Consider the following 24,215-nt stretch of genomic DNA (forward strand, 5'->3'; position numbering starts at 1 on the left):
TAACCATCAATGAGTTTCTTACAATGCTCTGCTGGAATTTTAGACCATTCTTCTTTGGCAAACTGCTCCAGGTCCCTGATATTAGAAGGGTGCCTTCTCCAAACTGCCATTTTTAGATCTCTCCACAGGTGTTCTATGGGATTCAGGTCTGGACTCATTGCTGGCCACCTTAGAAGTCTCCAGTGCTTTCTCTCAAACCATTTTCTAGTGCTTTTTGAAATGTGTTTTGGGTCATTGTCCTGCTGGAAGACTCATGACCGAGACCCAGCTTTCTCGCACTGGGCCCTACATTATGCTGCAAAATTTGTTGGTCGTCTTCGGACTTCATAATGCCATGCACACGGTCAAGCAGTCCAGTGCCAGAGGCAGCAAAGCAACCCCAAAACATCAGGGAACCTCCGCCATGTTTGACTGTAGGGACTGTGGTCTTTTCTTTGAATGCCTCTTTTTTTCTCCTGTAAACTCTATGTTGATGCCTTTGCCCAAAAAGCTCTACTTTTGTCTCATCTGACCAGAGAACATTCTTCCAAAACGTTTTAGGCTTTTTCAGGTAAGTTTTGGCAAACTCCAGCCTGGCTTTTTTATGTCTCGGGGTAAGAAGTGGGGTCTTCGTGGGTCTCCTACCATACAGTCCCTTTTCATTCAGACGCTGATGGATAGTTCGGGTTGACACTGTTGTACCCTCGGACTGCAGGGCAGCTTGAACTTGTTTGGATGTTAGTCGAGGTTCTTTATCCAACATCCGCACAATCTTGCGTTGAAATCTCTTGTCAATTTTTCTTTTCCGTCCACATGTAGGGAGGTTAGCCACAGTGCCATGGGCTTTACACTTCTTGATGACACTGCACACGGTAGACACAGGAACATTCAGGTCTTTGGAGATGGACTTGTAGCCTTGAGATTGCTCATGCTTCCTGACAATGTGGTTTCTCAAGTCCTCAGACAGTACTTTGGTCTTCTTTCTTTTCTCCATGCTCAATGTGGTACACACAAGGACACAGGACAGAGGTTGAGTCAACTTTACTCCATGTCAACTGGCTGCAAGTGTGATTTAGTTATTGCCAACACCTGTTAGGTGCCACAGGTAAGTTACAGGTGCTGTTAATGACACAAATTAGAGAAGCATCACATGATTTTTCGAACAGTGCCAATACTTTTGACCACCCTCTTTTTTTATGTTTGGTGTGGAATTATATCCAATTTGGCTTTAGGACAATTCTTTTTGTGTTTTTTCATTTAAGACAAATTAAATGAAGATAATAATAACAAAGAATTTGTGTTTGCAATAATTTTCAGGAAGAAACTGAGTATTATCTGACAGAATTGCAGGGGTGTCAATACTTTTGGCCACAACTGTATATTCTTGTACATAGGAGCAGTATTATAGTAGGTATATTCTTGTACATAGGAGCAGTATTATAGTAGTTATATTCTTATACATAGGGGCAGTATTATAGTAGTTATATTCTTGTACATAGGAGCAGTATTATAGTAGTTATATTCTTGTACATAGGAGCAGTATTATAGTAGTTATATTCTTATACATAGGGAGCAGTATTATAGTAGTTATATTCTTGTACATAGGAGCAGTATTATAGTAGTTATATTCTTGTACATGGGGAGCAGTATTATAGTAGTTATATTCTTGTACATGGGGAGCAGTATTATAGTAGTTATATTCTTGTACATAGGGGGCAGTATTATAGTTATATTCTTGTACATAGGAGCAGTATTATAGTAGTTATATTCTTGTACATAGGGGTAGTATTATAGTAGTTATATTCTTGTACATAGGAGCAGTATTATAGTAGTTATATTCTTGTACATAGGGGGCAGTATTATAGTAGTTATATTCTTGTACATAGGAGCAGTATTATAGTAGTTATATTCTTGTACATGGGGAGCAGTATTATAGTAGTTATATTCTTGTATATAGAGGCAGTATTATAGTAGTTATATTCTTGTACATAGGGGCAGTATTATAGTAGTTATATTCTTGTACATAGGGGCAGTATTATAGTAGTTATATTCTTGTACATAGGAGCAGTATTATAGTAGTTATATTCTTGTACATAGGAGCAGTATTATAGTAGTTATATTCTTGTATATAGAGGCAGTATTATAGTAGTTATATTCTTGTACATAGGGGCAGTAATATAGTAATTATATTCTTGTACATAGGGGCAGTATTATAGTAGTTATATTCTTGTACATAGGAGCAGTATTATAGTAGTTATATTCTTGTATATAGGAGCAGTATTATAGTAGTCATATTCTTATACATAGGGAGCAGTATTATAGTAGTTATATTCTTGTACATAGGGGTCAGTATTATAGTAGTTATATTCTTGTACATAGGAGAAGTATTATAGTAGTTATATTCTTGTACATAGGGGCAGTATTATAGTAGTTATATTCTTGTACATAGGGGCACTGTTATAGTAGTTATATTCTTGTACATGGGAGCAGTATTATAGTAGTTATATTCTTGTACATAGGAGCAGTATTATAGTAGTTATATTCTTGTACATAGGGGCAGTATTATAGTAGTTATATTCTTGTACATGGGAGCAGTATTATAGTAGTTATATTCTTGTACATAGGAGCAGTATTATAGTAGTTATATTCTTGTACATAGGGGCAGTATTATAGTAGTTATATTCTTGTACATGGGAGCAGTATTATAGTAGTTATAGTCTTTTACATGGGGGCAGTATTATAGTAGTATAGTAGTTATATTCTTGTACATAGGAGCAGTGTTATAGTAGTTATATTATTGTACATAGGGGCAGTATTATAGTAGTCATATTCTTGTATATAGGAGCAGTATTATAGTGGTTATATTCTTGTATATAGGTGCAGTATTATAGTAGTTATATTCTTGTACATAGGTGCAGTATTATAGTAGTTATATTCTTGTGCATAGGGGAGTATTATAGTGGTTATATTCTAGTACATAGGGGGCAGTATTATAGTAGTTATATTCTTGTACATAGGGGCAGTATTATAGTAGTTATATTCTTGTACATAGGGGCAGTATTATAGTAGTTATATTATTGTACATAGGGGGCAGTATTATAGTAGTTATATTCTTGTATATAGGAGCAGTATTATAGTGGTTATATTCTTGTATATAGGTGCAGTATTATAGTAGTTTTATTCTTGTACATAGGGGGCAGTATTATAGCGGTTATATTCTAGTACATAGGGGGCAGTATTATAGTAGTTATATTCTTGTACATAGGGGGCAGTATTATAGTAGTTATATTCTTGTACATAGGGAGCAGTATTATAGTATAGGTGGCACTAGAGTTCTAGTCCTCTTCCTCTATGAAGAGACAATTTGCATAATTAGCATATTTTCCAAAGGAGCATTGCGGCTTTAAATCTCTTCATTTCGGCATGCTTAGTATGTCATTCTCCGCAAGGAGAAATGATACTTCTTGGATATCGGTCAGACACCTCTCTCACAGCCAAACCAGATCTCACACTTTGCACTAACGAGAGGCAGTACCCCGAAACACAGTGTCTGCAAATTGAGATTCTGGTTTGGCTTTTATCCTAAGTCATGTATCAAGACTCATTAAAGGGTCAACATTGACTTTTAGGATTGCTACTTCCAATAGGTGGCACTAGAGTTCTAGTCCTCTTCCTCTCTGAAGAGACAATTTGCATAATAAGCATATTTTCCCGAGGATCATTGCGGCTTTAAGGGTACGTGAACACGCTGCGGAATGGGGTGTGGATTTGGCCGCGCGGATTTTGTAAAATCCGCAGGTAAATCTGCAGGTCAAAAGACCTGCGGTTTTACCTGCGGATTGCTCTGCGGTTTTGCCCTGCGGTTTTTCATCTCCACAATGGATGAGATGGTAAACCGCAGCGGAATCCGCAGAAAGAATTGACATGTCAATTCTTTCTGCGGTCTAGAAACCGCAGGAAAACCGTGCCGAAAAATCCGCATCGTTTGCGGTTTTTAATATCAATAGGATATTATGGTACTGTACACCGCAGCAAAAACTGCTGCGGATCCGCAGCGGCCAAATCCACTGCGGAACCACAACAGAATCCGCAGCGTGTGCACACACCCTAAGTCTCCTCATCTCAACATGCTTAGCATGTCATTCTCCGCAAGGAGAAATTATACTTCTAGTATATTCTTGTACATAGGAGCAGTATTATAGTAGTTATATTCTTGTACATGGGGAGCAGTATTATAGTAGTTATATTCTTGTACATAGGGGCAGTATTATAGTAGTTATATTCTTGTACATAGGGGCAGTATTATAGTAGTTATATTCTTGTACATAGGGGCAGTATTATAGTAGTTATATTCTTGTACATAGGGGCAGTATTATAGTAGTTATATTCTTGTACATAGGGGCAGTATTATAGTAGTTATATTCTTGTACATAGGAGCAGTATTATAGTAGTTATATTATTGTACATAGGGGCAGTATTATAGTAGTTATATTCTTGTACATAGGGGCAGTATTATAGTAGTTATATTCTTGTACATAGGAGCAGTATTATAGTAGTTATATTCTTGTACATAGGGGCAGTATTATAGTAGTTATATTCTTGTACATAGGAGCAGTATTATAGTAGTTATATTCTTGTACATGGGGAGCAGTGTTATAGTAGTTATATTCTTGTACATAGGGGCAGTATTATAGTAGGTTTATTCTTGTACATAGGGGCAGTATTATAGTAGTTATATTTTTGTACATAGGGGCAATTTTTATTGTAAAAACCAAACAAATACAAATAACATTCCTCCAATAATACAAAGCTGAATTCACTAGGATTGTACATACATTCATTACATATCCAGGTTATACATATCAAATTAACTTGGATTCCATACTCCTAGTTTGAGGAGAGGAAAAAAAAAAAAAAACACTTTGCAAGCAGAGCTCATCATGTTCCTACCTAGTGACTCATCCTTCACTATCTTAACATTTCCTAATTTCTCCTAATGATTTTTCCTATCTGAGTTCAGACATTATCTGGTTGACAGCGTCACAGATCTGAGTCGGAGTTATTCTGTTCACCACCGGTCTCCATCTCAGACTCTGCCCGAGTGCCCTCAGGTAAGGGCTTCTGCTTTGGCGGAGGACAGTCCTCTGCGTCCCTATCACTCTCTGCGTCAATTCTTTTAAGATCATCTTCAAAATCGCCGTCAGACTCAGACAGAACATCAAACCTGTTAGATACGACCATTACACCTGCAGAACTCTGGAGTTTCTTCCCGGCTCCTTGGCCAGTGTCATACCCCTCAGGTTTACGGGAGGCATTGTCCTTTTTCTTCCTTTTCTGATTATTGCTATTCTCCTCAGACACAGATGGTAGCACTGAAGTAATGCCTTCCTGTGACCGCTGCCCCTGAGGTACAACCTCCATACTCCCCTGTTCTCTCTCTGAACCCTGCTGCTCTGGTGTTAGCTGAGTAGACCCCTGGTGGACCTCTGGTCTGGTCAGTATTTCCCCTGACAGTAAAGCTGCCTCCTCCAGAATCTCTGCACCTGCCACCAAGTCCTAGTCAGGAAAGTCCTTACAGATATTGTGCCAGGCGTCTGGACAGTCCCTGTGAGGGTGACCGATCTTCCCACAGAGGTTGCACCTGATGTTCTGGCAGTCTGCAGCTAGATGGCAGACCTCCCCACACAGGCTGCACTTCACCACAGTACAGGAATTTGCCAGGTGACCTGCCTTGCCACATTTAAAGCACTTACGAGGCTGCCCAGGATAGAAACACACACCCCTCTCCCTCCCAATAAAGAAGGAGTTGGGTAAATGGGCAGTGATGTTATTGCATTGGCGCAGTTTCACCAAAACCCGCCACCCTCCCGTCCAGATACCATCACTGTCTCTGCTTTTGGTGAGGTCCGAGACCAGGTCACAATGCCTCCGGAGCCACACCACAATGTCCTGCGGGGGAACAGACTCATTCCAGAAGATGACATTTACAGTGACAGTATCTGGCTTAGAGATAGGAATAAAGCTGAACTTACTCCAGCCCTCCGTGTCTCTAAACTTGGGGAAACTAGACCAGAATCTGTCCAGGTCAGACATGAGCTTAAAGCTGACATCATAGCCCTGCCTGTCTGGAAGATTAATCACTGCCAGGATGCTGACTGGCACAAACCCCATCTGGTGGCACAAGAGCTCCCACAAACCTCCTGTCTGGCAGGTCCTCCTTGGCACCTCTGTGCCGGAAACGCACGTTTCTCCGTTTAAACGCCTGGCCTGTATAATTGGTACCTGAGGTAAAGGACGGAGCACCACGACTCCAGGCATTACTGGGGGGACCGTGCGGGGTCACATTGGGTTGACTGACGGGGTGAAGGTCTGCAGCAGGAGGGGCAGCCACACCTTGTGTGCTTGAAATTAAAGGGGGGAAATCACAGACATTATCATGCACATTGTTATCATCAGCATCAATGTCATTATCAGACTGTGCAGCGTCCACCAAAGATACTGTGCTCCCCCAAGCCCCCGACCCCCCAGATATAGTGCGGTTATCCCCAGCATCAGAGCACTGCTGGGCACCATCAGTAATGACCGGCACATGTCCACTGCCCAACTGTTGTGCTTGGCATTCTGAGACTTGTAGTCCCTCTGCTGGAAAGTGCAGTCCATGCTGCTGCTTGGAATCTGCTGCAGGCTGCTGTGCTGGGCATTCTGAGACTTGTGGTACACCTGCTGGAATCTGTGTAGTGTCGGTGGTGGGGTGCCGAGCTGGGGGGGGTGGTCCTACTTTTATACCGCGCAGAGATGACAACAGAGACACGATGGAGGCAGATTCTGGGTGCAACAGGTCCAAGTTTATTTCTTCACTTGCCGTCCGACTGACGGCACACCTCGCGGCCCTCCGTTTCCAGAGCCGCTTCTCACACCGTAAACTGGAGACGTGTCTGCACACACCGTCCCCTCCTTTACTGTCGACGCTCCTGACAGTTCCGTCACTGTGGCCGCCTTAGGCCCATTAACCAACAGCGCTTCTACTGCTCAGTCGTCGTGTCACATACGGTGTCTTACACCCAGTACCTCGTCTCAACTGCGGTCCTTTCCTGTCAGGACCACCCCCCTGACGTCCTCTCTCCTCAGTCCCCCTGGTCTGGATTCTCCTCAGAGTGCACAGACTGTCGTAGTCCTCCTGTCACTTGAGCTCCCCCTGGGGACTGGAACCTTCTGGAACCCTCCCTCAGTATTTATAACTCTCCCGGTTCCTTGAAACTGTCACTCTAACTGTCACCACGCCCCCCATGACCAACGGTTTCTAAAGCCCTAAGCTGCTGTAAAGTCCTTTGCTCACACTCCTCCCTGCCATCTAATGGTCATCCCAAGGTACTGCACGTCCACTACACTTTCCTAGTTGTTTCCCCACTGTAATCACTGACTCCTACCTACACTGTGCAAACCTATCTTTCTTCACTCTGACTAGTCCGTCCGTCCGTCAGGTCACCTTCCCTACACTCCCCCTTCCTTTGTCCATTGTCGTCCTCGACAATCGTCATCCCTGCCTTCGTCGTTCTGAATCTACACCTACATTCTGTTGTCGGACCAGAAGTTGAGCCAAACCCACTATCTGCGGGGGCCTAACCATACTGGGAGCACTATGCTCTGAGCAGCCTACTGCTACTCACCAGCGCGCACGCCACATGACAACGTCTTTCAAATTGGGCAAGGTACACCCGTATTCTCTCTACGGCGTGTATCTTTCCCCTACTCTCCCCTACTGTTACCTTTCACTATCCGGTACGCCATGATTGAGGCCACTCACCTACCAGATCATTGCCGGCGCCCGCCTTTCCTTCTTCAGGGGTGTCCGTGGTGTTGGGGACCTGACCTAGGACGGCTGTCTTTCTCACGTCTTCCAACTCATTTTCCTTCTTTCAATTACATGTCATGGTCGGCGTCCCGGTCTCCCAGACCTCCTCAACTCTTAGATCCCTACCGGATCTCACACTTTCCTTTGGTCCCGCAGACCTTCCCTTACCCGGACCTGTTGCATTTACTTTGGCATATTATACATTAAACAACTTTATAATAGCACAAGTACCCATTTTTATAATTTTTTTTTTTCTTGCTTTTAAAACCAAAATATAACATAACATTGCATGTCTCCTTTCCTCCTCCCTTCCTTGGACATGGACACTCCCTCTCTTCTAAGTATCCCGCGCTCTGTCAGTCTAAAAAGTAAACACAATCTATCCTGTAAGAGGAACATAGAAAAACAGACATAAAAATCACAGATAAACATTTCTTTTTTTTTTAAAAGCTGACCGCGAACTGTCCTTTTGACCTGCACAACAGTGCAACGAACTCCTGACAGTTCAATCCTCCTTTCGGTGGTCAGTAGTATGGGACCCCACAACCGTGGAGCTCCCAGGATGCAAGAAGTGTCCCTTTCTGCAAGATAGTATAAACGAGCCGTCCCGGAGGTCGTGCAGCCGCCATGCCAGCCTCTCCCCTCTCATGGAGCAGGTTCCAGACTTCCTGCCCCCTGGCCCTCTTCTTCTCTATAACTCCTGCGACCCAAACAGAGGGTCCGGCATGAGCCCTGGAGTCCGGTGGGCGGGACTTAACCGAGGAAGGACGTGGATCAGAGGCGGCTGATGATTTTTGCGGCTCAACAGCCGCTGGGGCCAGGTGGCAAATGGGGACAACCGGGTCCTTGGAGGCTGGAATCACAAGGCCCACTAAGTCGGCCGCAGTCGACTTCAGCAGCGGCATAACTGCGGCCTCAGGACAGGCCGCATCCACTACTTCCAATGGAGCCGGAGTAACGGCCGGTTCCAACGACGCAGCTGCTATCAGCAGGGGGAACGCAGCAGCGTCTTCTTTGGATGACTTCCGCACTGGCGGCTCCAGGCGGGGTACCTCAGGGACTTGAGCAGGGGCCTCGCACAACTCTGCATACACCACTGGGCCCGATGTACCCAGGCCTTCCGGTGCGCAGGGGGCAGCGTGCTGTGGCGGAATGATGAGGGCCGCTGGCGGAGGCACTGGTGGTGCCGGGGGTACTCTCACCTTTCCCGGCGCTGCGGCCTCCATCACATCAATACGCGGCTTCACCCGCAGCCTCCGTCCCTCGCTCCACTGTCCCGCGGGTCTTTCCCCCAAACTCGGGGGCTCCGCTGAGAAGTCCTCTGCTGGTATTGGTGGCGGCCGTTCTCGCTGACTCCGCTCAGGCTCCGCTCCCCAGCTCAGCATCCCGCTGCTCTCCCGTGGCTCTGAGGGCGACTTCTGGCACAGCTCCATCCCCTGCCGCCACTGCCACTCTAGGCGGCCGATGCCCCGACACCTGCAGAGTCTCATACCGTCCGTTGGGCAGCACTCGAATGGCATCAGACAGCCGCAGCCAAGTTTTTCTTCTGTGCCACTCCCTCTGTGAAGTGAGGTGTCGGCAGGCCTCTCCACCCTCCTGTCAGGGTCCAATATATGGAAGCGTCGATCTCCAGGCACATACTGCTTCCTTTTGGGATACGTTGGAGGGGGTCCCAGTCCATTCAACATGACTGCAAACACCCGGACCTCTCCTCTGCGCTGAAGCAACACCGCCATACTGCACAGTACCTGGTACCGCCCCGGATCCTCTGCTGGCCACACAGATCCGCCACAGCGCTTCCCATTTGTATTCCACAGGTAGGTCATTTGTAATCCACAGGTAATTGTAATCCAAACAGAGTAGTCCAAGTCCTTTTCCATTCTTTGAGGCAGGCCTGCCGCAGAAGATGATGTATTAGCGGCGGCGATCCTGCCGACTACGCCAAATGTAGGGTCGGTGGTGGGGTGCCGAGCTGGGGGGGTGGTCCTACTTTTATACCGTGCAGAGATGACAACAGAGACACGATGGAGGCAGATTCTGGGTGCAACAGGTCCAAGTTTATCTCTTCACTTGCCGTCCGACTGACGGCACACCTCGCGGCCCTCCGTTTCCAGAGCCGCTTCTCACACCGTACACTGGAGACGTGTCTGCACACACCGTCCCCTCCTTTACTGTCGACGCTCCTGACAGTTCCATCACTGTGGCCGCCTTAGGCCCATTAACCAACAGCGCTTCTACTGCTCAGTCGTCGTGTCACATACGGTGTCTTACACCCAGTACCTCGTCTCAACTGCGGTCCTTTCCTGTCAGGACCACCCCCCTGACGTCCTCTCTCCTCAGTCCCCCTGGTCTGGATTCTCCTCAGAGTGCACAGACTGTCGTAGTCCTCCTGTCACTTGAGCTCCCCCTGGGGACTGGAATCTTCTGGAACCCTCCCTCAGTATTTATAACTCCCCCGGTTCCTTGAAACTGTCACTCTAACTGTCACCACGCCCCCCATGACCAACGGTTTCTAAAGCCCTAAGCTGCTGTAAAGTCCTTTGCTCACACTCCTCCCTGCCATCTAATGGTCATCCCAAGGTACTGCATGTCCACTACACTTTCCTAGTTGTTTCCCCACTGTAATCACTGACTCCTACCTACACTGTGCAAACCTATCTTTCTTCACTCTGACTAGTCCGTCCGTCCATCAGGTCACCTTCCCTACATCTGCATAACATGCTGCTGCTTGGGGTCTGCCGCAGGCTGCTGCGGCTGCAGTATTTGACCCTTTTGGAAGCAGAAACTTGCAGGCTGCAGCACTGGCCGCACCGGCTTCTGGGGCTCACCTGGGACAATGTCTGAGCTGGAACCTGCAGAGTCCTGCTTGTGTGACATAAACAGTTCCTGGTTCCTATAAGTCTCTGCCAGGGGCCCCATCTTCTCTAGGACACAGTCCATGTCCATCACCACTTTTGCCAGCTGTATGCCAAGCATGTTCAGAGTCTGATCACAAAAGGTGTGATCTCCACCAGGATTAGCAGCCTTTACCTTATAGCCCATGTCTATCTGTTTCTGCAGCAAGTCTTTGTGCTGCTGTAACTCACCGAGCCTCTTGACCAGTCCTGGGATCTCCTCTGCGACCTGAAGCTCAGGTGCACATGGCGTCTCCTCCTGGGATCCTGCTTTCAGCAATGTCCCTGGATGCTTGAAACCAGACGTCTCCTTAACTTTCACCACCGCTGGTTTCGTGGCTCCAGGCTCCACAGCACTTTTACTGCTGCCACCTGACTGCGACCTTGTGCGCCCAGAGCTCGCCATGCTGGCCACCACATGCTGCTGCTGCAGGTTCTCCTGGAGCGTCTGTCTCTCCACTGAGGTTCTCCTCTGTCTGCTGGGAGTCAGCTGCACACCTGAAGATGGTGATGGCACCTCCTGAGCTGCAGGCTGCTTTCCTCCATTCAGCTTCTCACCAGTAGATTTCTTTTGGATTTCTCCTAGTTGTCCTTCACTCTGCTTGCCTTGGCTGGCCGACTGCTTAACTGGAACTTTCTTACCCACAGCCATGGCTTTTCCTTGTTACGTTACTTTTTGCACTTTCACAGCTTCATCTTTCTTGCTGCTGCTACTTCCATTTTGAGCTTTCTTTCCCTCAGAAACAACTTTGGGACTTGCATCCGCCTTAGACACAACTTGAGCGTTACTTCCAAGTGTAGGCCTGGAAGCCTGGGCCTTGCTTGGGGAGTTACCCCGCCCAGGGTGGCCTCCCCCTGGGCTTGCTCCAGACATCAGGAGAGCTACAAACACACAACCTCACAGCTAGGAGGCAGTATTATAGTAGTTATATTCTTGTACATAGGGGCAGTATTATAGTAGTTATATTCTTGTACATAGGGGCAGTATTATAGTAGTTATATTCTTGTACATAGGAGCAGTATTATAGTAGTTATATTCTTGTACATAGGGGGCAGTATTATAGTAGTTATATTCTTGTACATAGGGGCAGTATTATAGTAGTTTTATTCTTATACATAGGGGACATTATTATAGTAGTTATATTCTTGTACATAGGGGAAGTATTATAGTAGTTATAGTCATGTACATAGGGGCAGTATTATAGTAGTTATATTCTTGTACATAGGGGCAGTATTATAGTAGTTATATTCTTGTACATAGGAGGCAGTATTATAGTAGTTTTATTCTTGTACATAGGAGCAGTATTATAGTAGTTATATTCTTGTACATAGGGGGCAGTATTATAGTAGTTATATTCTTGTACATGGGGGCAGTATTATAGTAGTTATATTCTTGTACATGGGGGCAGTATTATAGTAGTTATATTCTTGTACATAGGGGGCAGTATTATAGTAGTTATATTCTTGTACATAGGGGCAGTATTATAGTAGTTATATTCTTGTACATAGAGGCAGTATTATAGTAGTTATATTCTTGTACATAGGGGCAGTATTATAGTAGTTATATTCTTGTACATAGGGGGCAGTATTATAGTAGTTATATTCTTGTACATAGGGGGCAGTATTATAGTAGTTATATTCTTGCACATAGGGAGCAATCTAATTGTACTTATATTCTTGTACATAGGGGCAGTATTGCAGTAGACTTATTACTGCCATAGAGTCTTGGTGGTTTTCTTTCTCTGTACTTTTTATTTCCTTACCTGGTGATGTTTATTGCACAGATGTTAGCCTGCACAGTGTCTGAACCTTCCTTTTAATTGTTGTGGTGTCCATGTTCCCTCCTATGTCTGATTGTCCTCATTACTGCTGACAAGCTCATTCTTATTGGCCGGTGTTAGTGTATCATTACTTTGCATTATCATAGCCTTGTCTTGGGGATAATTGCACTTTTGACATTCTAATTAGTGTCGGTGAACTACCGGAGCAGGTATCCGCCGATGGATTTCCTTTCTTCTGTCGTATGACTGCTGTAATCAATCTAGAGCGGTGTCCTCATTTCTTACCTTACAAGGTCAGCGTCGGATCTGAGCACAATGAAGCCCTTCGTTTTCCGTATAAATCTTTTCGGGAATGTAAACCATAATGGATGATAATTTTGTATCGGGCACAGGTACATACTTACGTTGCTTTCTTCCTAGCTCACTACTTCTTGACCTTTACTTGTGTACAGTTCCCGTCTCTGCAGATACCCGGATATTACTCATCCTAGGAAATTTCTTACAGCTAATATAATAACTGAGGACAGCAGGTCCCGGACTCATCCGGCGATGGTGACTGACCTTTTTTATAGGGTTCCTTTATATTCCGGTTTAATATTCAGAGATACCCCCGACTGCTGAACGCTCGGACCATCGATCGACTAATTTGGAATTTTAGACTTTAAAAAAGACAGGTACAAAAATTGAATATTCATCGAGCGCGATCACTTGAAAAATTCAATTTATTGGGTTGGCACAAATTTTTTTTTGGCATATTCGCCTCCTTCCATAGATGACTACAGTCAATAATATCAATGGTAGAATTAGAAATCTTCTTCTCTTTTGAGCAAAACCTCAGATACTTAGATGACAGCCAATATGGAAACCAAAGCTGTGGTTGCCAGCCAGACCCTCAAAGAATAAATTAACCTGCACATCCAATCTGTTCGATCTACTCGAAGAACTGGGAAAAGTTTATTGACTACTAATGGAGTCCAACGTAGTAGGTCTGGTGAAGAGAACATCAAGGAGGTGGCATCTTCCAAGTCTCTGCAAATTGCAATCCACCTACAGGTGGAGGAGCTCCAGTTGGTCCTTCAGCCCTCCTTGATCTCATGTGATGGTGTCTTAAAGGAGTTGTTTAGCTAGAACAATGAATAAAAATAGATGGATAGGTGAGTAAAAATAGTAATATAATTCTAGGGTCATTGGAAAGACAAAGAAGAAAAAAGAAAGACAAAGAAGCTTTGCAGTTGGAGACAAGTCACTGTTGTCATTCCGATGACAGAAGGATAATTGGGTTTTGGTCCCAGCTGCGACATCTCCATCAATATCCCTTGAAGGAACAGTAATATTTTAACTTTTTGGCTACATTTTAGGAGCTAATACTACAGGTATAGATATAGATATTCTTATGGACACTATTTGGCTAGACACATACCATCTAGTCTCTGTTAGAGCTTTTTCATTGTTCCTTATGATTTGCATGCATGTTGCAGTCATAGAGCAGAATGGTAACTTTCTGCATAAATGTCTTCATTTTTAATATCAATAGAATGTTATATTCCACGTTATTGGCATTTCCAATAGAAAAATGCCTCCTCCGTAACACTGTGTCTAACAGCTAATAGGTCAACTCTACGGGGGTCCGTATTGATGAGTTTCATCCTGGGGGTTTTCTTAGAAAGTTCAATTTTCCACATGAACATTTTGTACATACAGTAGATACCATTGAATGTCTCCCCGTGTGCTCTCTCTAATGCGTCATTGCTTAGTTAAAAAAAACAAACATAAGTGTTACCAAGATCGATCTAGAGACCAGGGAATCTTCAGGCGGGCTCTAACACATGAATACAGCAGTTGCCAATTGTATTTTTCACTTTTTGGGGTTATTATGAAGCAAGCAATCCATATTGAATATCATGGCCTCTAACTCATTATGTTTTTCTCAAGTGAGTCCATTTCAAACAAGATCAATATCGGAGGTTGAGATGATGCAATGATGGTTTCCACGGACAGACTTTTCATAAGTCATTCTTCTTAACAGCTTCAAGAAGAGCCCTAGCCTTCACCTTTTAAACCCTAAACAAGCATCTTGACTTATATTGGGGTCTCTTGGGTTGTTTTCATGGAGTAGCTGCTGGCTGGTGGAGAGAGCTTTCCGAAACCTCAGTCTTCACCTTTTAAACCCTAAACAAGCATCTAGACTTACATCAGGGTCCCTTGGGTTGTTTTCATGGAGTAGCTGCTGGCTGGTTGAGAGTTCTTTCACAGAACCCCAGTCTTCACCTTTTAAACCCTAAACAAGCATCTTGACTTATATTGGGGTCCCTTGGGTTGTTTTCATGGAGTAGCTGCTGGCTGGTCGAGAGATCTTTCCGAAACCTCAGTATTCACCTTTTAAACCCTAAACAAGTATCTAGACTTACATCAGGGTCCCTTGGGTTGTTTTCATGGAGTAGCTGCTGGCTGGTTGAGAGTGCTTTCACACAACCCCAGTCTTCACCTTTTAAACCCTATACAAGCATTTGGGCATATATTAGGGTCCCCTGGGTTGTGTCCACAGAGTAGCTGCTGGATGGTGGAGTGATCTGGCAGAAAAAACAGGTGATAACCAAGTGTTCTGCTAAGTGTTCTGCGTTCATAGGAGATTGTGATATTTCACTATATACTATGCATTATGAAGTATAGCTAATCAGGCGTTTGCATGATCAAAAAGGAAGTTGATTAGCCCCCCTTTCACCACATCAGTAAACCGTATGAAAAAAATAAAAAGGATACAGCAGAATTAATGTACAATTTTCTTGGTTGCCAAGAAAAATTGCTATATGAAGTGATCAAAACATTGAATCCATCCCAAAATAGTGTCAATAAAAGATCAGCCTGCCCGGCAAAAAAAAGCTCTAAAACAGGTCCATTAAACGAAAAAAACCCCCCAAAAACGAGACAAATCTCGGAAAATAACATAAGCAAAATGCTTTTCATTTTTTTCACTGCTTTATAAATTTGGTAAAGCCTTTATCATACTGAAAATCATGTTCACAAGACATTTTTACCAAACAATGAATGTTCTAAAATCAAAACACAAAAAATAGCATAATTACATTTTTTTTTCCACTATTTCACCGCACTTGGAAATTTTTCCCCATTTTCTAACATATTATATGGTAAAATGAATGGTTTCTACAACTCGTCCCACAAAAAAACAAATCCTCATATGGCTACAGGGATGGAGGGATAAAAACAGTTACGGACCTTAGAAGAATGTGATTTTGCTGAAGATGTGAGGCTACTTACTTTAGTTTGAGGCACAGAGCTGCTTGCCTTACACTGGTTTGAGACCTCAGAGCTACCTGCCCTAATCTTGTTTGAGGCACAAAGCTATTTGCCCTATTCTTGCTTGAGGGACAGAGCTACTTGCCCTACTCTTGCTCGAGGAATGGAGCTACTTGCCCCATTCTTGCTCGAGAAATGGAGCTACTTGACCTACTCTTGCTCGGGGAATGGAGCTACTTGCCTTTGTCTTGCTTGAATAGCGGAGCTACTTGTCCTACTCTTGCTCGAGGAACGGATCAACTTGCCCTGCTATTGCTCGAGGAACAGAGCTACTAGCCCTACTCTTGCTCGAAGAGTGGAGCTACTTGCCCCACTTTTGCTCGAGGAACAGAGCTATTTGCCCAACTCTTGCTCGAAGAATGGAACTACTTGACCTACTCTTGCTCGGGGAATGGAGCAACTTGCCCCACTCTTGCTCGAAGAACAGAGCTACTAGCCTTTCTCTTGCTCGAAGAGTGGAGCTACTTGCCCCACTCTTGCTCGAGGAACAGAGCTATTTGCCCAACTCCTGCTCGAAGAATGGAGCTACTTGCCCTACTCTTGCTCGAGGAATGGAGCTACTTGCCCCACTCTTGCTCAAGGAACAGAGCTATTTTCCCTACTCTTGCTCGAGGAATGGAGCTACTTGCCCCACTCTTGCTCGAGGAACAGAGCTATTAGCCCTACTCTTGCTTGAGGAATGGAGCTACTTGCCCTACTCTTGCTCGAGGAATGGAGCTACTTGCCCCACTCTTGCACTAAGAACAGAGCTATTTGCCCTACACTTGCTCAAGGCACAGAGCTACTTGCCCTACTCTTGCTCAAGGAATCGAGCTACTTGCCCCACTCTTGCACGAAGAACAGAGCTATTTGCCCTACTCTTGCTCAAGGCGCAGAGCTACTTGCCATACTCTTGCTCGAGGAACAGAGCTACTTGCTCTACTCTTGCTCGAGGCACAGAGCTGCTTGCTCTACTCTTGCTCGAGGAACGTTGCTACTTGCCCTACTCTTGCTTAAAGAGCGGAGCTACTTGCCCTACTCTTGCTCGAGGAAGGGAGCTACTTGCCCTACTCTTGCTCGAGGAAGGGAGCTACTTGCCCCACTCTTGCTCGAGGAACAGAGCTATTTGCCCTACTCTTGCTCGAGGAATGGAGCTACTTGGCCCACTCTTGCATGAAGAACAGAGCTATTTGCCCTACTCTTGCTCAAGGCACAGAGCTACTTGCCCTACTCTTGCTCGAGGAACAGAGCTATTTGTCCTACTCTTGCTCAAGGCGCAGAGCTACTTGCCATACTCTTGCTCGAGGAAAAGAGCTACTTGCTCTACTCTTGCTCGAGGCACAGAGCTGCTTGCTCTACTCTTGCTCGAGGAACGTTGCCACTTGCCCTACTCTTGCTTAAAGAGCGGAGCTACTTGCCCGACTCTGGCTTGAGGCATAGAGCTACTTGCCCTATTGTTGTTTGCCATTATGGGAAACATTTTTTAACTTACCCACAATTGTTTTTATACATTTTGAATATGTTTCATTTAGCACTTAAGTTGTGCTACAGCTCGTTGCATTGCGCAGTATTTTATCTCACCATCTGACAATCACCAGCCGCTTAGCTGAATAGAATATTATCCTACATCCCAAAAATAGTATGAGAAAAATACAATTCTCGCTTTCAAAGCAGTGACGGATATTGCATCCCCCATAAATTTTAGGCACAGAAAACTTTGATGTTTTTTTATATTATAAGAAAAATGGCTGACAAGTGATATCTGAAACCTCTTGTGTCACTTTATCGTAGCATTATATGAAATGGTGTGGAGTTTTTTGGCATACTCCTGGAAACCTGAGAATCCCTCTGTCTTGTACAATTTCCATCATCTTCTGGATGGTTTAACACTTTTGTCTCTTTCCCACAGGTCCTGGTGTTTGCCATTGCAAGAGATTTCGACTGCATCCCGGGATTTCAAGAGAAGATTTACTATATTGAGCAGCAAGGAGAATTTTTGAAGGACCAGCTTCTTCTGAATGGTAAGAACACCTAATCTTACAGGAGGATTCCAAAATGTGTTGCTTTAATGGTGGTTCCAAAAAACCTGACTATCAGAAGTATTGGAAGTCTTCTACTGGTGCCATTGATCTTTGAGGACTTTGAGGATGATGGACGTCATATTAGCTCATGGACAAGCAGGAAACTTGAAGATACTGATATTAGAAGACCACAGACCTATAACTGCGTAGTTCTTATGTGTAGGATATTTAGTTTAGGGACTTTTGTAGACATTAATTTAGCATTGGATGTTTACAGGCTGATATCCTTTATTTCTGATAGCCACCAAATTAATTAATACAATGTGCCTTACTGAAGGGACATCCAGCTTCTGCTATAGCACCTCCATAGGGGAAATTAATTACTACACACTGTTCACTGGAATCGATAGGATGATCGGGTCCTCCAGATGGGACTCTTGCTCATAAATGATGATAGCAAGTACCAGTAGCCTCCTCCATTCGAAATGTGTCTCCCAATTCGATATATAGCAATGATTTACAGTAATCAGTTGAGAATTATTTGAATATCTGATCAAAAAACCTTTATCTTTTTGGTCTATTTATTTTTAGCATTGAGTAATGATGATGATAATAATGTTAAATTCCTTTTAGGACCCATTTTGGTTGAATGTGGGCAGGGTCTAAAGTTGGGTGCATTAAGGCAGAAGAAGACAGCCCATTGGTGACCCCTACCTATGGCATAAACCAGTCGCCTTTTCAGTGGTTGCTTAAGGATAACACTGATTGTATCCAGTTCTATCACTTGTCTTCTACTGGTTTGGTCTTTACATAAACAAATGTACGGAAGCGTAATGTAGGAAAACAGTAAATCTCATTTGTGCTGGCACAGGTCTGATGGTGTATTAGGGCAGAAGAAGAGGCCCCATTGGTGACCCCTACCTACGGCATAAGCCAGTCGTCTTTTCTGTTGTTGCTTAAGTATACCACCGATTGTATCCAGTTCTATAACTTATCTTCTACTGGTTTGATCTTTACATAAGGAAATTTGCGGAAGCATGATTTAGGCAAACAGTAAATCTCATTTGTGCTAGCACAGGTCTGATGGGATACAAATGGCTGGCATGAGAATTTTCAGAGCAGCTTCGGACGTGAGTAGAGTACAGAATAGTTTGTGTTATAGCTCATCAATACAAGTAAAGCCGAGTAACTTTTCTTTACAATTCCCCTCTCTTTAGGATACACAATTGGGGCATAACTTTGGGATTTACTAAAGATTTTCTGTCCAGATTCGTAGGTAGAAAATCTGCAAAATATTAAAGTGAATAAGAACTCAACTGCTCGCTGCAGAAAAATTGATCTGTAAGGTGAATCTAATATATAAAGTTCAATGTGGGTGTGTATGTATGTGTGTGTGTGTGTATGTCCGGGATTGGCATCTGCACCGTCGCAGCCACAGCCACAAAATTTGGCACAGTCACACGTCTGGATCCCGAGAGCGTCTTAGGCTGTGTTGTGAGGCAAAATTTTAACCCCGCGCGTCCCAATTCACCAAACACTTTTGCCCCTATCTACATAATGAGGAAAAAGTGTGTGTGTGTCAAGCCCCGCCCCTCATTATGATGTCATAATAATTGCAATGATGATGCTGATGTCATCATAGGTTGCAAGCCCCGCCGCTCATTTTGATGTCATAATGGTTGACTATGGGATGGAGGATGTGTGATGGGTATATGGGCACTGGACTATGGGATGGAGGATATGTATAACGGGTATATGGGCACGGGACTATGGGATGGAGGATGTGTGATGGGTATATGGGCACTGGACTATGGGATGGAGGATATGTATGATGGGTATATGGGCAAGGGACTATGGGATGGTGGATATGTATGATGGGTATATGGGCACGGGACAATGGGATGGAGGATATGTATGATGGGTATATGGGCATGGGACTATGAGATGAAGGATGTGTGATGGGTATATGGGCACTCGACAATGGGATGGCGACTGTGTGATGGGTATATGGGCACGGGACTATGCGATGGAGGATGTGTGATGGGTATATGGGCACTCGACTATGGGATGGAGGATATGTATAATGGGTATATGGGCACGGGCCTATGGGATCGTGGATATGTATGATGGGTATATGGGCACGGGACTATGGGATGGAGGATAATTTTAATTTGCTATAACTAACCACAGTTAGTTACTATGCCCGGGCAGCGCCGGGCTCTTCAGCTAGTTTAAAATATTTTTCCAATGCATGTGATGGAATCTGCTGCAAACTCTGCAAGAACTTAGCAGGTTAAACATTTGTTTATTATGAATTGCACCAAAGATTTGCCCGGAATCAGGAAAAATCTTCAGTGAATAATTTGTACGTATAATCGTACGATAGTGTTTTATTTTTATTTATTTATTTTTATCCATAGCAGCTGCGTGCTGTAACTCCAGTGGGCCTCACCGGTATTTGCTTACTTCACTGCATGCAACTTCAAAGCAAATACCTGGGGACAGATTTCTTTAAGGCCACTGATTGAAACTGGCAATTGCATATACAGTATGTCTGTTATTGCTGTAGGGACATAAGAAATTATTGGTGAGGCCAACTGGAGTCACAGCACCGAAGCATTGGTTATTTATTTTGTTAGAGGGGGGATTTCTCTTTCTTCTTAGGGATTTTCTATCTTATGGGTACCCATGCAATAAAGCATAATCAGAGAGACAGACTGCTCGTTGTCTTTCCAAATTGTCTCTAAAGTTTATTGACAGCGTGATCTTTTATAGAACAAGATCAAAAGGGAATGAAAAATACATAACAATCGGCAGAATAAAAAGGGAGTTTACACAATTGTTGGCATAAATATAGGTTATACAATGAGTTGTCAAAAACACATCCTGGGACACAAGATAAATGAGATGACAGGAATGCGGGGGGTGATTTCCTAATGTCAATGTGTTCTAGTTCAACAGTTCATGTTCTCAAGAGAATTTGGCTAAGAAGATACTTGTGGATGGATTCAGACCATCTCATTCAAATCTGGAAGCAATAACATGTCCGTCACAATTTCTGGGAATTTTAGGAACTTACCACTAAGCCATAAAAAGATGGTTACCACGTAGACAGATGATAACTGGATCAAAGGTCATTCCAGCATCATACTTATTTTCTTGTATTTCTCTAGTCACCTTCCACGACAGCCACCTTGGAGGTTGTCTCCCCACCCTAATGGGGGACAGGAAACACAAAGAGGTTAAATAACCCTCCCCTTCCTGCTACCTCCAGTGTTTTTCCTGTCCCCCAGTGGGGCATGAAGAGGTTACAAGGAGCTGCCTTGGCCAGCAAGCGGAGCTCCTAGATACTCACAGCTGGGCAGCCGAGGTCGGGGGGTTCGCCTCTCCTCCTCCACGTCGCTGCTCCTGTCTCCACCTCCCGGTGTGACTCGGGACTGGTCCGCCCCTCCCGCACCCTTCGGGGTAAAGCGGGGCGGTATAGTGCCGGCCGGGGTCCTCTAGCCAGCTCCCTGCCTTCCTCCTTCCTCCCACGCTGCTGTACGGGCCTTACGGGCATCAGGAGGGGGCGGGCGCCGGTTCTCGTCCTCCAGCGGTGATGGAGGACGCACGCCGGCACCCAGCACCCGGGAATCCTGTAGCAGCATGGGGTCGGGCGATCGTTCCTCCCCACGGACCAGGAGGAAGGAGGGGCACGAAACAAGCAACGCTGCAACACCCATATAAGGGTGCTACAGACTCCAGGTAAGCGCAGTGTGCCTGTGGTGTGAGTGCAGAAATGGATGGTGAAAAGCCCTCGACTGCTGCATCTGCGGAGCCCAGCGTTCCCCTTCCTACGGTGAGTAGCAGGGCCGGTCCCTTACCTGTCAAACTTTGGTTGCACGGGTCTGAGTAAGCCTTCTCTCTCTTCTTACAGGAAGACAAGGCCTCTGTCCCAAGAAACCCCCGCAAATGTGGTATCTGTGGTGCCAGGTTCCCTTCTGATTATAAGAAGAAGTTATGCCAACCCTGTATGCAAAACATTTTGCGCATTGAACAACCCTCCCTGTTTGACAGCATAAAAACTCTCATTAAACAGGAGGTTCAGACCTCCATGGCAGCCCAGTCCCCAGTGACCCAGGGCCCTCCCCCCCAAAAAAGAGGAAAAGGGCACCTACGGAAGCCAATTCAGATTCGGAAGAAATCCGTTCCTCATGATCAGAGGATATTTTGGAGAATGAGGGCTCCACATCCACCTCCAAACATGACGCAAAGAAATACTATTTCTCCTCTGAGGATATGGAGGAGTTAGTCTCCATGGTGAGAAATACCATGGGAGTGGAGGAGGAGGAGGTCAAGCTCTCTGTCCAAGATGAGATGTTTGGGGGCTGAGACCCAGAGGTAGAAAGGGGTTCCCAGTGGACGAAATCATACAAAATCTGATAGCTCAGGAGTGGTCTTCTCCCGAGAAGGCACTCAGTGTACCCTCCGAACTAAAAAAACGCTTTCCCCTCGAGGGTGACAATTCTTTGTCGGAGGTCCCTAAAATAGATGTTCAGGTCTCTAAAGTGACTAGAAAGACGTCCCTTCCCTTCTAGGACGCTTCTCCAATTGAAGGATCGTAAGATAGAGAGCCATCTTAAAAAATCCTGGGAAGCTTCGATGAACTTGCTCAAAGCAAATATTGCATCTACTTGCGTCACCAGATCATTGTTTTTCTGGCTTCGTACATTAGAGGAGCACCTCTCAGGGGGTACTCCCAGAGAGGAAATCTTAGATTCCCTTTCCATCCTTCAAAAAGCAACAGGTTTTTTAGTCGATGCTTCAGGAGAAACGGTGCGGGTAGCAGCAAGGTCCCTAGTCCTTTCAAATTCGGCTAGAAGAGCCCTGTGGCTGAAGTCATGGGGGGGCGACATCACCTCTAAGACAAAACTTTTTGCCATCCCCTTCCTGGGGCACCACGTGTTCGGGCCAGTCTTGGATGACATCCTCGAAAAGGCTTCCGACAAGAAGAAATCCCTACCTGAACAGAGTCACCAAAAGACGATTTTTTCGTCCCCCACGAGAACAGTCCACCCAGAAGGAGTTCAGAGGGAAAGGCAAGACGGGACGATGGAGCTACCCGAAAGGGGGTCGGGGGAGAAACATTCTTGTCCCTCAGCAACAACAACACCCGGACAAACAGTGACTTCCCAGTGGGGGTCGGCTCACTCAGTTTTTCGCCAAATGGCAGGCCACAACCTCGAACCAGTGGATCCTGCATACTATACAGTCAGGGCTGAAACTGGAGTTCGAGTATTCCCCCCACATGTGTTAAGAGTCACCCCTGCACAGTCCCCAAGTCTCCAAAAGGTCCTACTTCTTCAGATAGAAGATCTACTACGGGAAAGAGTAATCTCGTATGTACCTCCACAAGAAATAGGCAGAGGACATTACTCCCGTTTATTCCTGATAAAGAAGCCCTCTGGGAAACACAGGCTTATCATAAACCTGAAACCCCTGAATCGCTTCATCGAATACCGGAGGTTCAAGATGGAGTCAGTAAAATCGGCAATCCCTCTTATCGGACAAGCAAGGCAGATGGCTACGATAGACCTAAGGGACGCTTATTACCACGTTCCAATTCATCCGGATCACCGGAAGTTCCTGAGGTTCGCGGTCTCACACAACCAGGGGATCAGCCATCTCCAGTTCAACGCCCTCCCATTTGGCGTATCCCCAGCGCCAAGGGTATTTACGAAAATTATGAGGGAAGCAATCATTTCTATCCGTCTTCAGGGAATATGCATTGTGCCATATGTAGACGATCTGCTCATTGTCGCTCCATCGATACCCCGGCTGAACCAGGATGTATCAAAGACCCTACAGATGCTCGAATCCCTAGGTGGAATCCCGAATCTCCAGAAGTCGGACCTTTATCCTTCCCCAAGGAAGAAATTCCTGGGGATCCTCTTAGATTCAGAAAAGAGGACGTCCTTTCTCCCCGAGGATCGTCAATCAGACCTTCGTCAGAGAATAACGCGGTTCAAAGAATAAAGGGCACCGACTCTGAGGGACGCCATGTCTGTCCTGGGCTCTCTGACGTCGTGTATTCAGGCGGTATAGTGGGCACAGGCACACGCGCGAGTCCTTCAGTCATACGGCCTGGCAAATGCAATGAAGTATCCGAACAACCTGTCAAAAAGGGTTACACTTCCAGGACACGTAAGATCAGCCCTCATGTGGTGGCTGAATTACCAGAACTTGAGGCGAGGAATAAGCTGGGACCAGCTTCCTCTGAAAATACTGTGTACCGTTGCCAGTCTGAGAGGTTGGGGAGCCGTGGTGGAGGAATCTTACTTCCAGGGACAATGGTCCCAGAACATAAGATCCAGATCCTCAAATCTAAGGGAATTGAAGGCAGTGGAAGAAGCAC

General features: G+C 45.1%; 1 protein-coding gene across 2 annotated transcripts in view; it reads left to right on the forward strand.

Annotated features, from left to right (window-relative positions):
* CDH13 (cadherin 13) overlaps positions 1 to 24,215 on the forward strand; it is an 834,102-nt gene that overhangs the window by 187,012 nt on the left and 622,875 nt on the right. The window contains exon 2 of one of the 2 annotated variants that reach the window (XM_073585096.1): positions 17,710 to 17,821. The exons of the other annotated variant lie outside the window; for it this stretch is intronic. Coding sequence (XP_073441197.1) covers positions 17,710 to 17,821 — 112 coding nt within the window. The remainder of the gene's footprint in view (positions 1 to 17,709; positions 17,822 to 24,215) is intronic. 2 annotated transcript variants of the gene reach the window in all.

This window comes from Dendrobates tinctorius, unplaced genomic scaffold (assembly GCF_039654945.1).
Source record: "Dendrobates tinctorius isolate UK_male_01 unplaced genomic scaffold, ASM3965494v1 ptg000009l, whole genome shotgun sequence".
In the NCBI taxonomy this organism is placed as follows: Eukaryota; Metazoa; Chordata; class Amphibia; order Anura; family Dendrobatidae; genus Dendrobates; species Dendrobates tinctorius.